At 40.7% G+C, this 12887-nt stretch overlaps 2 protein-coding genes across 2 annotated transcripts in view; one reads left to right on the top strand and one right to left on the bottom strand.

Annotated features, from left to right (window-relative positions):
• The window catches only part of CDH23 (cadherin related 23), a 1839731-nt gene that overhangs the window by 245927 nt on the left and 1580917 nt on the right, over positions 1-12887 (bottom strand). The window lies entirely within an intron of this gene.
• Positions 1-12887, top strand: part of VSIR (V-set immunoregulatory receptor) — an 89875-nt gene that overhangs the window by 70797 nt on the left and 6191 nt on the right. Inside the window, exons 4-5 of the mRNA XM_069753215.1 lie at positions 2413-2520; positions 12310-12337. Coding sequence (XP_069609316.1) covers positions 2413-2520; positions 12310-12337 — 136 coding nt within the window. The remainder of the gene's footprint in view (positions 1-2412; positions 2521-12309; positions 12338-12887) is intronic.

Here is a 12887-nt window from a genome sequence, read left to right as displayed (position 1 = left end):
TTAGTGCAGCTGGCACAGGACGGGAGACCCCTGCTCATCAAATTCAAGACAAGCGATGGTGTTGGCTATATCATAAGTCTTACTCCAGCTCTATGGCGAGGCATGCGCCATATTACTAATCACCTGATTGATGACGAGGCATGCACCTCTTAATGAATTAGGAGCCTCTCACTAAAATCTGTCCCTTCATCAAGACCAGAAAAATGCCATTTTTAATAAGTCGGGGCCTTTGCTTTGTTCAGTTTATTAGAACGACAGTAGATGTGGCCAAAACATGGTAACTAATATGCAATTGTGGAAATTATGTTGTCCTATAGATGTCTAGAATGAATAATAATAATAACAACTAATATTATCATGTTCTGAAGCAATTATTCATAATAACAGTGATAATTATATTTATTCTCTTTACTTAAATAGTACCAACAAATAGGCTAACATTTACCTCTAACCAAAGGTGCCGATGTAAATAATACTGAATAGGCATAGATTCTTATTCGCTTATTAACTTCAAATTGAAAATTAAAAATTATACAGCATGGTATAAATTTTTTATTTGTCCACTGCATACTGAAGAGAAAAAATGCTATATTGTTTTAAATTTCTCAATTTATTCAAAATCAAATATGAGTGTCATGCACAAACGCACACACACTTACACACCTTGGCTGCTATCAATGATGTTATGCTTATCAGAGGAATGCGCTACTCTAAAAACTTGGGGACACAAATCATCAAGTTCCCCTGCTGGCAGCTGCATTTGTTGACTAATGACGCCACAGATGTGCTCAATGTGAGACAAGTCTAGAGATGCCGCAGACCATGGTAGCACGTTTAAGCCAAGCAGTCTGCTCACAGTAGGCCTGACATTATTGTGCTGAAATATAGATTCTGGCACACTTCGGAAAAATGGTTGCAGTAACAGTTCATTCTGTACAGCAAGTGAAATTGGCCATCCATACTATGGTGTCAGTGCAAATAAACCAATGGAGGCATTTGCACAGCATTGATTTACAAGCCAAATTTCAAGTACAGTCATTCCATTGATCTCATGCTACCATGGTGAAGAGAAGATGGCTATCCTCTTCAACAGTGAGTCCTGCTTTTGTCTTGAGGTACCTTCACACTCAGCAACTTTACAACGAGAATGACAATGATCTGTGACGTTGCAGCGTCCTGGATAGCGATCTCGTTGTGTTTGACACGCAGCAGCGATCTGGATGCTGCTGTGATATCGCTGGTTGGAGCTAGAAGTCCAGAACTTTATTTGGTCGTCAGGTCGGCGTGTATCGTCATGTTTGACAGCAAAAGCAACGATGCCAGCAATGTTTTTACATGGAGCGTGAACGATAAGTGAGTCGCCGTTACGTCACTGGATCGCTCCCGCATCGTTCTGGAGCTGCAGTGTTTGACGTCTCTACAGCGACCTAAACAGCGACGCTGCAGTGATCGGCTCGTTGTCTATATCACTGCAGCGTCGCTGAATGTGATGGTACCTTTAGACTCAGAGTGCTGGAGATTGGTCTGCAGACCACCGTTGGCATAAATAGGACCTAATGAGGCAACATCACACTGGTCCTTCTCCAGGGATTATGGTGTGGATTGGCTTCATATTTGGTAGTAGGATTCCTCTAGTCTTTATTCCAGATACACTAACAGTTCAACGTTATATTTATTTTGTCATGGATCCAGTAGTGTGGCCATTTCACTCACGTTTCCCTTATGCTACGGAGAGCAGCCTACATGGCAAGAAGCAAATATTGATGTTTTGCATGACCTAAATCTGCTACCATTGCCTGCAGTATTCCTGGACGCGTCTTCCATTGATCACATCTGGGACATTGGTGGGCATTTGCTAAAAGTGCTACAAGCAGTGGCTATTGATTGAGTGTCCAGCATGGCAGGACATTCTTCCAACATCCATTGATAAGCTCATTGATTACATGCCAAATGTGTGTGGATTTCGGCTCATTGTGCTTCTACTTGATACTGAATAAATTGAGATGACTTGAAAACTTTGTTTCTTTTCATCATTTACATATTAACATGTCTATCCATCTTGTGATTTTCATAATTCTACAACTTTTCATTTTTGATGTTGCAACTTCAATGTTTAGAAGTGCATATTGGCTCGATGGAGACCAAATGGTCCTAAACTAATTGTATGGCAATTAAACAGTATGCACAAATCCAGCAGATGATTTTTTTCATTACGGGATATTTTTGATGGAATAGAACTTGACAGATCACTGTTTTTACCTTGCTAAAACTCAAATATGATAGATTTTTTTAGCATTAATAGAAACCTTTCATATGATAACTTTTAATTCGTTTTCTTCTGCTACCTGCAATGTGTAGATGCTATTGCTTTAAGTAAAAAAAGAAAATAATTCTATTTTTTTTTCCTTCTAGGTACAACAGCAGCGGCCTTGGCCATAGCGGCCTGCATTGTTGGAGTCCTATGTATGCCTCTCATACTAGTTCTGGTTTATAAGCAAAGAAAAGCCGTCACTAACAGAAGTATGTGTTCTAGGTGGAAATATATTATATTCTGATGAAGACAATGAGATGTTTAGGGAGAATTGCCATGCTACAGAATTTATTGTAGAAATTTCTGCAACTGAAAACTTGAGCCATTTGTCTAAATAGGAATGTTTTAAGTAAATTGGAAAGTTCGGCTACGTTCCCACAATGAGCGTTAGGCGTGTTTTTGATGCTGTATATTTATGCTGCATCATGAATACAACGTCTTCCAAGTCCAGAAAAGTGGATGGGATTTACAGAAATCTCCTGCCCTCTGTGCCTTATTGTTACTCATTAACTGAGCAGCGGTGCGTGTTTCAAATCCACAACATGTCAAGTTCTGTTGCAGTTACGCCGAGTTTTATGTGCATGTTGAAAAAAAACGCATGAAAAAAACGCAAATAACCTTACTTAAATAATGGGTGAAGAAATGGTGCAGAAATTCTGCAGTGTCAAAAACTCACCAAAAGCTCATTGTGGGAATGTAGCCTTACAGAGCTTAAGGCCATGTGCAAACGTCGAGTGTTTGGTGAGTTTTTTACCTCATAATTTGTAAGCCAAAACTACACTGCCCAAAAAAATAAAGGGAACACTTAAACAACAGAATATAACTCCAAGTAAATCAAACTTCTGTGAAATCAAACTGTCCACTTAGGAAGCAACACTGTTTGACAATCAATTTCACATGCTGTTGTGCAAATGGAATAGACAACAGATGTAAATTATTGGCAATTATCAAGACACACTCAATAAAGGAGTGGTTCTGCAGGTGGGGACCACAGACCACATCTCAGTACCAATGCTTTCTGACTGATGTTTTGGTCACTTTTTTGAATGTTGGTTGTGCTTTCACACTCGTGGTAGCATGAGACGGACTCTATAATCCACGCAAGTGGCTCAGGTACTGCAGCTCATCCAGGATGGCACATCATTGCGATCTGTGGCAAGAAGGTTTGCTGTGTCTGTCAGCGTAGTGTCCAGAGGCTACCAGGAGACAGGCCAGTATACCAGGAGACATGGAGGAGGCCATAGGAGGGCAACAACCCAGCAGCAGGACAGCTACCTCAGCCTTTGTGCAAGGAGGAACAGGAGGAGCTCTGCCAGAGCCCTGCAAAATAACCTCCAGCAGGCCACAAATGTGCATGTGTTTGCACAAACGGTTAGAAACCGACTCCATGAGGATGGTCTGAGTGCCCGACGTCTACAGTTGGGAGTTGTGCTCACAGGCCAACACCGTGCAGGATGCTTGGCATTTGCCACTGAACACAGGATTGGCAAATTCACCACTGGCACCCTGTGCTCTTCACAGATGAAAGCAGGTTCACACTTAGCACATGTGACAGACATGACAGTGTCTGGAGACGCCGGTGAGAGAGTTCTGCTGCTTGTAGCATCTTCAGCATGACTGGTTTGGCAGTGGGTCAGTAATGGTGTGGGGTGGCATTTCTTTGGAGGGCCGCACAGCCCTCCATGTGCTTGCCAGAGGTAGCCTGACTGCCATTAGGTACCGAGATGAGATCCTTAGACCCCTTGTGAGACCATACGCTGGCGCGTTTGGCCCTGGGTTCCTCCTAATGCAGTACAATGCCAGACCTCATGTGGTTGGAGTGTATCAGCAGTTCCTGCAAGATGAAGGCATTTAAGCTATGGACTGGCCCGCCCATTCCACAGACCTGAATCTGATTGAACACATCTGGGACATCATGTCTCGCACCATCCACCAACACCACAGACTGTCCAGGAGTTGGCGGATGCTTTAGTCCAGGTCTCGGAGGAGATCCCTCAGGAGACCTTCTGCCGCCTCATCAGGAGCATGCCCAAGCATTGTTGGGAGGTCATACAGGCACGTGGTGGCCACATACACAACAGAACATCATTTCCTTGTTTTGATGCATTTCCACTGAAGTTGAACCAGCCTGTAATTTGATTTTCCACTTTGATTTTGAGTATCATTGCAAATCCAGACCTCCATGGGATATTAATTTTGATTTAAATTGATCATTTTTATGTTTTATTGTTCTCAACACATTCCACTATGTAATGAATAAAGATTTACAACTGAAATATTTCATTCCGTGATGGCTAGGATGTAGGATTTTAGTGTTCACAAGAAAAAAAGGAAAGAAAAAGCCATCTCACCGATCTTCAGAAGGTGCACGGAACCCCGTCCTGATGAGACAATCCAATAGTAAATGAAAAAAAAAATGTTCCACCTCTTCTTAATAAAATACTTGACTTTTTTCATGCTTTTAAAATACAAACAGCCCCACAGACAATGCACGTTAGGGCATGAGCTACGCGTTTCGATCGCTGCCGCGATCTTTATTCAGGCTTTGATAAAGATCGCGGTAGCAATTGAAACGCGTAGCTCATGTCCTCTTGTGCGTTTTCCGTGAGGCTGTTTGTATTTTAAACGCATGAAATGAAGTCAAGTATTAAGAAGAGCTGGAACATTTTTTTTAATTACTAATGGATTTTTAGTGTTCCCTTTATTTTTTTGAGCAGTGTAGGAGTGGGTAAAAAATGAAGAAGTGCTGCACGTGTTTTTATTATACTTTTCCTCTGATTGTTCCACTCCTAGTTTTGGCTTACAAATACTGAGGTAAAAATGTCACTGAATGTGGCCTAATTGAAGAAAATCCACAGCATATGAGTTCACCCTTAGACCTCAATCAGACGTCCGATATTTTTTTTTCTTTGAGATTGAGAAAATAGGATCGATTGAGATCTGACTCTCATCATAGTTTGTTCAGAGTTTGGTCAAAATGTGGTTCGAGTGTCATCCAATATTCTCGTACATGGAGGAGTTAAAAAAAAAACAAAACATTTTTTCCACCTTCTCCATTCTGAGAGTCTGTGAAAATTGGACCACACTCCGATTACATCGGGTGCTGTCCAATTTTTTTTTTTCACGGAATCATTGACTGAAGGTCTTTTGCAGTCAAGTGAAGGGTTCTGTTTTGCCATTCTAACAAACCTACGAGCATCTCTCACTGAAATTTTGATTGATGTTCCAGACCTTATCTTTGCCTCCACTTATACCCATTAACTGCAATTTCTTAATTACATTTCAAACTGAGGAAAGGGCAACTTGAAAATGCTTTGGTATCTACAGCATCCATTTTTGTGGACCCCCACCATTTTAATTTTCAGAGTGTTAGGCAGCTGCTTAGAAGAACCCATCACTGTTGTTTTTGGTACAAGGTTAGAGGAGGCACGGTTTTTACAAAGCTGTGATTTTTGCTCCACCTGGCCTTTCCAAACGATGATGGTGAACAAGCCATAACCCTAACAGCCTAATTAAAGGGACACTGTCACCTGAATTTGGAGGGAACAATCTTCAGCCATGGAGGCGGGGTTTTGGGGTTTTTGATTCACCCTTTCCTTACCCGCTGGCTGCATGCTGGCTGCAATATTGGATTGAAGTTCATCCTCTGTCCTCCGTAGTACATGCCTGCACAAGGCAAGATTGCCTTGCGCAGGCATGTACTATGGAGGACAGAGAATGAACTTCATTCCAATATTGCAGCCAGCATGCAGCCAGCGGGTAAGGAAAAGGGTGAATCAAAAACCCAAAAACCCCGCCTCCATGGCTGAAGATTGTTCCCTCCAAATTCAGGTGACAGTGTCCCTTTAAGGTCTGAAACCTTGGTCAAAGTTATCGGAGCACACAAATCTCCAAGAGTGCCCAAAGTTAGCATCAGCCCATTTTCCTTTTTGTCATTTTGTAAAGAAATGTAAAAGATGAAAAATATATTTTGCCTAAAATACAAAGGAAATGTATCATCTTTAATTTGAGGCCTTTTAGAGATCATTTCATCTTCAGCTTGCTCAACTGTTCACAATAACAGTTCCCTTATTTTTCAAACTATAAGACTCATCGGACTTTAATACGCACCTAGATTTTAGAGGAGGAAATTAAAAAAAAAAAAATATTGAAGTAAAAAATGTGGTCAGTTTTGTACTAATATCCCCTATCCTGGTATATATATCTCCCCAATTCAGGTATACATGGTTCCCTCATCCCTATCCTGGTATGCATAGCCCCTACAACTCTGTCTTGGTATGCATGGCCCCCTCATTCCTATCCTGGTATGCATGGGCCCCCTCATCCCCATCCTGTTATGCATGGGCCCCTTCATCCCCGTTCTGTTATGCATGGGCCCCCTTATCTCTATCCTGGTAGGCATGGCATCCTCATCCCTATTCTAGAAGGCAAGGTTCCCTCATCCCTATCCTGGTATGCATGGCCCCCTCATCCCTATCCTAGTTTGTAGGGACCCCATTTCTATCCTGGTATGAATGGCCTCTCATCGCCATCCTGATATGCATGGCTCCCTCATCCCCATCCTGGTATGCATGGTCCCCATCAGAAAAACATATAAAACCCATAAACCATTATACATACCTTCCCCGAGCACCCTCGCAGTGTCCTGTTCCGATGCTGGCAGCTGATTTATGCTTGTAAGCAGCACATGGCAGTGACATCATGCGCTGCCTACAAGTAGAGGACAGCTGCCGGAATACTCACTGCTCCCCACGCCGGGAGTATGGGTGTGTCATGCAGTGAATATTCACTGATCTTTAATAGCGGGCACAATAGCTAAAGGGAATGAATATTCACTGCTCTCCACTCCCAAATTATTTCTCTTTAATAGCGGGCACATGTGATTGCTCAGCAGTTGCCGGAAGCCGGCGGCTGCTGCTATTGTTCCCTCTATTAAAGATCAATGAATTTTCACTGCTCTCCACACCTATGGTAGTGAAGAACAGTGAATATTCATTCCCATATGTAGCAGGCACACGTTAAAGCTCGGCAGCTGCTGGAAGTCTGCGGCTAACAGCTTTTCTGCTATTAAAAAGCAATGAATATTCACTGCTCTGCACTCCCATAGTTGTGAAAAGCAGTGAATATTAATTTCTCATTAGCAGCGGACACGGGTTAGCAGCAGCAGCCGGCTCCTGCCTCCTGTGACCTGCTGCTCTGCCGCTGCCTTTCCCCTACCTGCCCATCCGCAGCAAGAGCAGGTACTTCCAGACTATGAGATGCACCACCCATTTTCCTCCACGTTTTTGAAGGAAAAATGTGCGTCTTATAGTCCAAAAAATTCGGTAATTTTGAACAGGGGTACCCAAACTTTTACATGCTACTGTATATCGGAAAACTAGAATGTAATCAGGATGAGCATAGAAACACAGCATTATAAAATGTTACAATAAAATATATAATCTCAATATAAAATAATATTATAAAAATGTAAAGACTACAACAAACCTATCACCCCTCTCTCCACCTGGGATATTGCCAAAACCTGATGAAGGCTGTGGCAAAATTCATGTTGTGGTTTGGTGACATCCCAGGTGGAGAGAAACATCATAGTTAAGTTTATTAAAGTCATTACATTTATATAATGATGTTTATGTGCACATCTCATTTACTATCTAGTTTTCCATGATTTATTTTGAATAGTCTAATAGCCTCTTGTAGTATTGAACATCAATCAGGTTTATGATATACATGTACTTTTTCATTATTTACATATTTTTGCTACTTTGTGCATGTCCTCTAGATCTTGTGAACTCCATTTGTGGGTGATTTTACGTACATTTACACGTCATGCCCGAAAGTGTTGGCACCCTTGAAAAAGTTCCTGAAAATGAAGTATTTCTCCCAGGAAATTATAGCTATTATACATGTTTTGTTACATACATGTTTATTTCCTTTGTGTGTATGGAAACAACGCAAAAAACATAGAAAAAAAGGAAAATTGGACATAATTTCACACAAAACTCCAAAAATGGGCAGGACAAAATTGTTGTCACCCTCCGCTTAATATTTGATTACACTCCATTTGGAAAAAATAACTGCATTCAAGCGTTTCCTATAACTGTCAACCACATTCTCATACCTCTCAACTGGAATTTTGGACCACTCTTCCTTTGAAAATTGCTTCATGTCTCTTATATTTTAAGGGTGCTTTCTGCCAAAAGCAATTTTAACCCCTTCATGACCAGGGGATTTTTCGTTTTTCCGTGTTCGTTTTTCGCTCCCCTCCTTCCCAGAGCCATAACTTTTTTATTTTTCCGTCAATTTGGCCATGTGAGGGCTTATTTTTTGCGGGACGAGTTGTACTTTTGAACGACATCATTGGTTTTAACATGTCGTGTACTAGAAAACGGGAAAAAAATTCCAAGTGCGGTGAAATTGCAAAAAAAGTGCAATCCCACATTGGTTTTTTGTTTGGCTTTTTTGCTAGGTTCACTAAATGCTAAAAATGACCTGCCATTATGATTCTCCAGGTCATTACGAGTTCATAGACACCAAACATGCCTAGGTTATTTTATATCTAAGTGGTGAAAAAAAATTCCAAACTTTGCTAAAAAAAAAAAAAAATTGCGCCATTTTCCGATACTCGTAGCGTCTCCATTTTTCGTGATCTGGGGTCGGTTGAGGGCTTATTTTTTGCGTGCCGAGATGACGTTTTTAATGATAGCATTTCGGTGCAGATACGTTCTTTTGATCGCCCGTTATTGCATTTTAATGCAATGTCGCGGCGACCAAAAAAACGTAATTCTGGCGTTTCGAGTTTTTTTCCCGCTACGCTGTTTAGCGATCAGGTTAATACTTTTTTTTATTTGATAGATCGGGCAATTCTGAGCGCGGCGATACCAAATATGCGTAGATTTGATATTTTTTTTATTGATTTATTTTGATTGGGGCGAAAGGGGGGTGATTTAAACTTTTATGTTTTTTTTATTTTTTTCACATTTTTTTAAACTTTTTTTTTTAACTTTTGCCATGCTTCAATAGCCTCCATGAGAGGCTAGAAGCAGGCACAAGCCGATCGGCTCTGCTACATAGCAGCGATCTGCTGATCGCTGCTATGTAGCAGAATTGCACGTGTGCTGTGAGCGCCGACCACAGGGTGGCGCTCACAGCGACGGGCAATCAGTAACCATAGAGGTCTCAAGGACCTCTATGGCTACAATGGAGACGCATCGCCGACCCCCGGACATGTGATGGGGGTCGGCGATGACGTCATTTCCGGCCGCCCGGCCGGAAGCGGTAGTTAAATGCCGCTGTCTGCGTTTGACAGCGGCATTTAACTAGTTAATAGGTGCGGGCAGATCGCGATTCTGCCCGCGCCTATTACGGGCACATGTCAGCTGTTCAAAACAGCTGACATGTCCCGGCTTTGGTGCGGGCTCACCGCGGAGCCCTGCATCAAAGCAGGGGAGCCGGCATCGGACGGTATAGTACGTCCGATGCCGGTAAGGGGTTAAGATCGCTTCACAGGTGTTTAATGAAATTTAGATCCAGACCCATTGCTGACCACTTCAGAACTCTCCAGTGCTTTTGTTTCCATCCATTTTTGAGTGCTTCTTAAAGTGTGTTTGGGGTGATTTTCCTGATGGAAGACCCGTGACTTAGAACGCAGACCATGCTTTCTGACACTGGGCACTACATTGCGACCCAAAACCCTTTTGTAATTTTCATATTTCAGGTTGCCTTACACACAGTGAATGCACCCAGTGCCAGAGGCAGCAAAACAACCCCAAAACATCTTTGAACCTCCACCATATTTTACTATAGGTACTGTGTTCTTTTCTTTGTAGGCCTCATTCCATCTTTGGTATAGAGTAGAATGATGTGCTTTACCCAAAGCTCTATCTTGGTCTCATCTGTCAACAAGACAGTTTCTCAGAAGGATTTTGACTTGCTCACGTACATTTTGGCAAAGTACAGTCTAGCTTTTTATGTTTGTGTGTCAGCAGTGGAGTCCTCTTGGGTCTCAAATGTTGATGGATAATTTGTGCTGACATGGATGCACCCTAAGTCTGCAGGACAGCTTGAATATCTTTGGAACTTCATTGTGGCTGCTTATTCACAACCTGGACTATCCTGCGTTGCAAACTTTCATCAATTTTTCTCTTCCGTTCACGTAAATTAGCTACAGTGCCAAGGGTTGTAAACGTCTTGATTATACTACACACAATGGACAAATGAACATCAAGATCTATAGAGATAGACTTGTAACTTTTAGATTGTTATTGATCAACAATTTGGGTTCTCAAGTCCTCAGACAGTTCTCTTATCTTTCTGTTCTCCATGCTTTGTATGGCACACACAGACACACAATGCAAAGATTGGTTTCAGGTGTTATTTTCATATCGTCTACATCTGTTACTTGCCACAGGTGAGGAGTTTGAATGAGCATCATATGCTTGAAACAAAGTTGATTACCCACAATTTTGGAAAGGTTCCAACAATTTTGTCTGGCCCATTTTGGGGTTTTTGTGTGAAATAATGTCCCATTCGCCTTTTTTTTCCACTGTTTTTTTTTTGTGTTCCAATATACACAAAAGAAATAAACATGTATAACAAAATGTGTTCAGTAATTTGCAATAATTTTTGGAAGAAATACTTCATTTTCAGGAACAATTAGATGGGTGCCAACACTTTTGGCTATGACTGTTTATGATAGACCTTTATTATATTTTCCTGTGTGGATTATAGAGTATATTTTTAATGTCCACCTGCTCTCCATCCTGTGATATCATCTCTACTCTGTGTGACTCTCATTTTTGTTGGTTTTATTCTATTAGTATTAATTATAACTTTTTTTTAGGAAAATTTTTGTGGTTAATTTGGTCTTTGTTTGCTTATAGAATAAAAATCTATGAATGACCCCATGTGCTCTGTACTGTACACCTTTTGCTTCTTGCAGTTTTAGAAAAAATATATATATATATTTTTTAGAAATTCTGGAATCCTGCTCTAATGCTTACTGTATTACAGAACTATTCCCCTTGTACAGAATATTGAGACACATTTGTGCCTACATGTCCATATTACCAACTTGTAGGACTACAACAGATCTGTGCAGATTGAATAGCTTGCTTCAGCTATAAATGTTAGTTTTCCAAAAGAAATCAGACACCAAAAAAATAAAATGGTCCGCATTATAATACATTTTTGAGCAAAGACTGTTTAGTTTTAGATACTATCTTTCAATACTCGCCTAAAAATAGGAAGTGGACAGAGAAAGTAGGCAAGAGCAAACCCTGCATGTAATTTCAGACTGATTTATCAAAAGCAAAGGTGACTTGAAATTATTGATGCAAACGTTTGGCAAATCTTTGGGCATAAATAGAGATGCAAACACATGGATAACTACATTTTTTTTTAATTGCAAAATGTGCCAGAAGTCATAAATGTGGCCCTTTGATCCTATCGTGCAGCCATAGGCCGTAAACCATGTGGAAAGATTAAAGTTGCCTCTTTATATGTGATATAAGAATATCTCTGATCCTATATTTTTATATTATTAGTAATATGAATGCAATTAAACAGTAATGAGCCGATTCATTGTGTCTTAATGAATGGCTGAAGTATGATGCACCAAATACATTAAGAGGTGTTCACTTAATAAATTTGAAGTATCCTCTTAGTGGCGTGCGCCTCGCCATAAATGCTACTCTAGTCTGGAATAACATTTCTGGGGAGAAAAATTCAACTGGTGGGTATAGAAACACCCAATCGCGCTTCATCCCCAGCTTTGACCAGTTTTGTACTGCATTAAACTAATGTGAAAACATCTAAAGTCCCAACACTTTTTTGGGCAACACTGCATTGCGCATAAACTTTACAACTTTTCAAAACATTTTATTCCAGTATTCCGTGATGAATTGCCCCCTTTAGTATTTTATATTTAACATTGATGAAAATAATTGATTTTTAGTATGTAATTTGAGTGAAGACAAACCTTTATTTTTCTTTTTTAGGAGCACAAGAGTTAGTAAGGATGGAAAGGTATGTTTGAATGAACGCTAAAAAGTTATATATTGTTGTGTCAGACCGGGTTTACATGACATTTTTGCCACACGTAAGTAATCAGTCAGGACTTCCATCTAAATCCCTGAAAAATGGGACTTGGGCTTATCTGTCAACGAAGCCTGTTCTGCAGCGTCCAAAGGAAAAAGAAGATGCTGCCGAAAACATGGTCCGACTGAGCACAAAGTGACTTCATCCGCTTTACTAAAATCAATGGGTACCAATGCTATTAAACGTTTTTCAAGGCTTCAAACAGAAACCCTGGCAGAGCCACTGACATGTGGCAAAAAATGTGATGTGAACCCGGCCTCATTTCTTAACGTGATACATTTCTATTTACAAATGGAAAGAAACCAGAAACTAAACCTCATGCATGGCTATCCTCAGTGTATCATTGCCTGGTCTGTGACCAGTGTTACACACCATAAATATTTCTGCAAAAATACTAATTTCCCAAACAAATTTGTCATTTATTTGCAACATGAAACAACAACAGGCTTCCTCTCTATAAAGAAGAACACTTTATGCT

Source organism: Ranitomeya imitator, chromosome 2, assembly GCF_032444005.1.
Source record: "Ranitomeya imitator isolate aRanImi1 chromosome 2, aRanImi1.pri, whole genome shotgun sequence".
In the NCBI taxonomy this organism is placed as follows: Eukaryota; Metazoa; Chordata; class Amphibia; order Anura; family Dendrobatidae; genus Ranitomeya; species Ranitomeya imitator.
The sequence above is the reverse complement of the archived record's forward strand: the minus strand, read 5'-3'. Positions and strand labels throughout refer to the sequence as shown.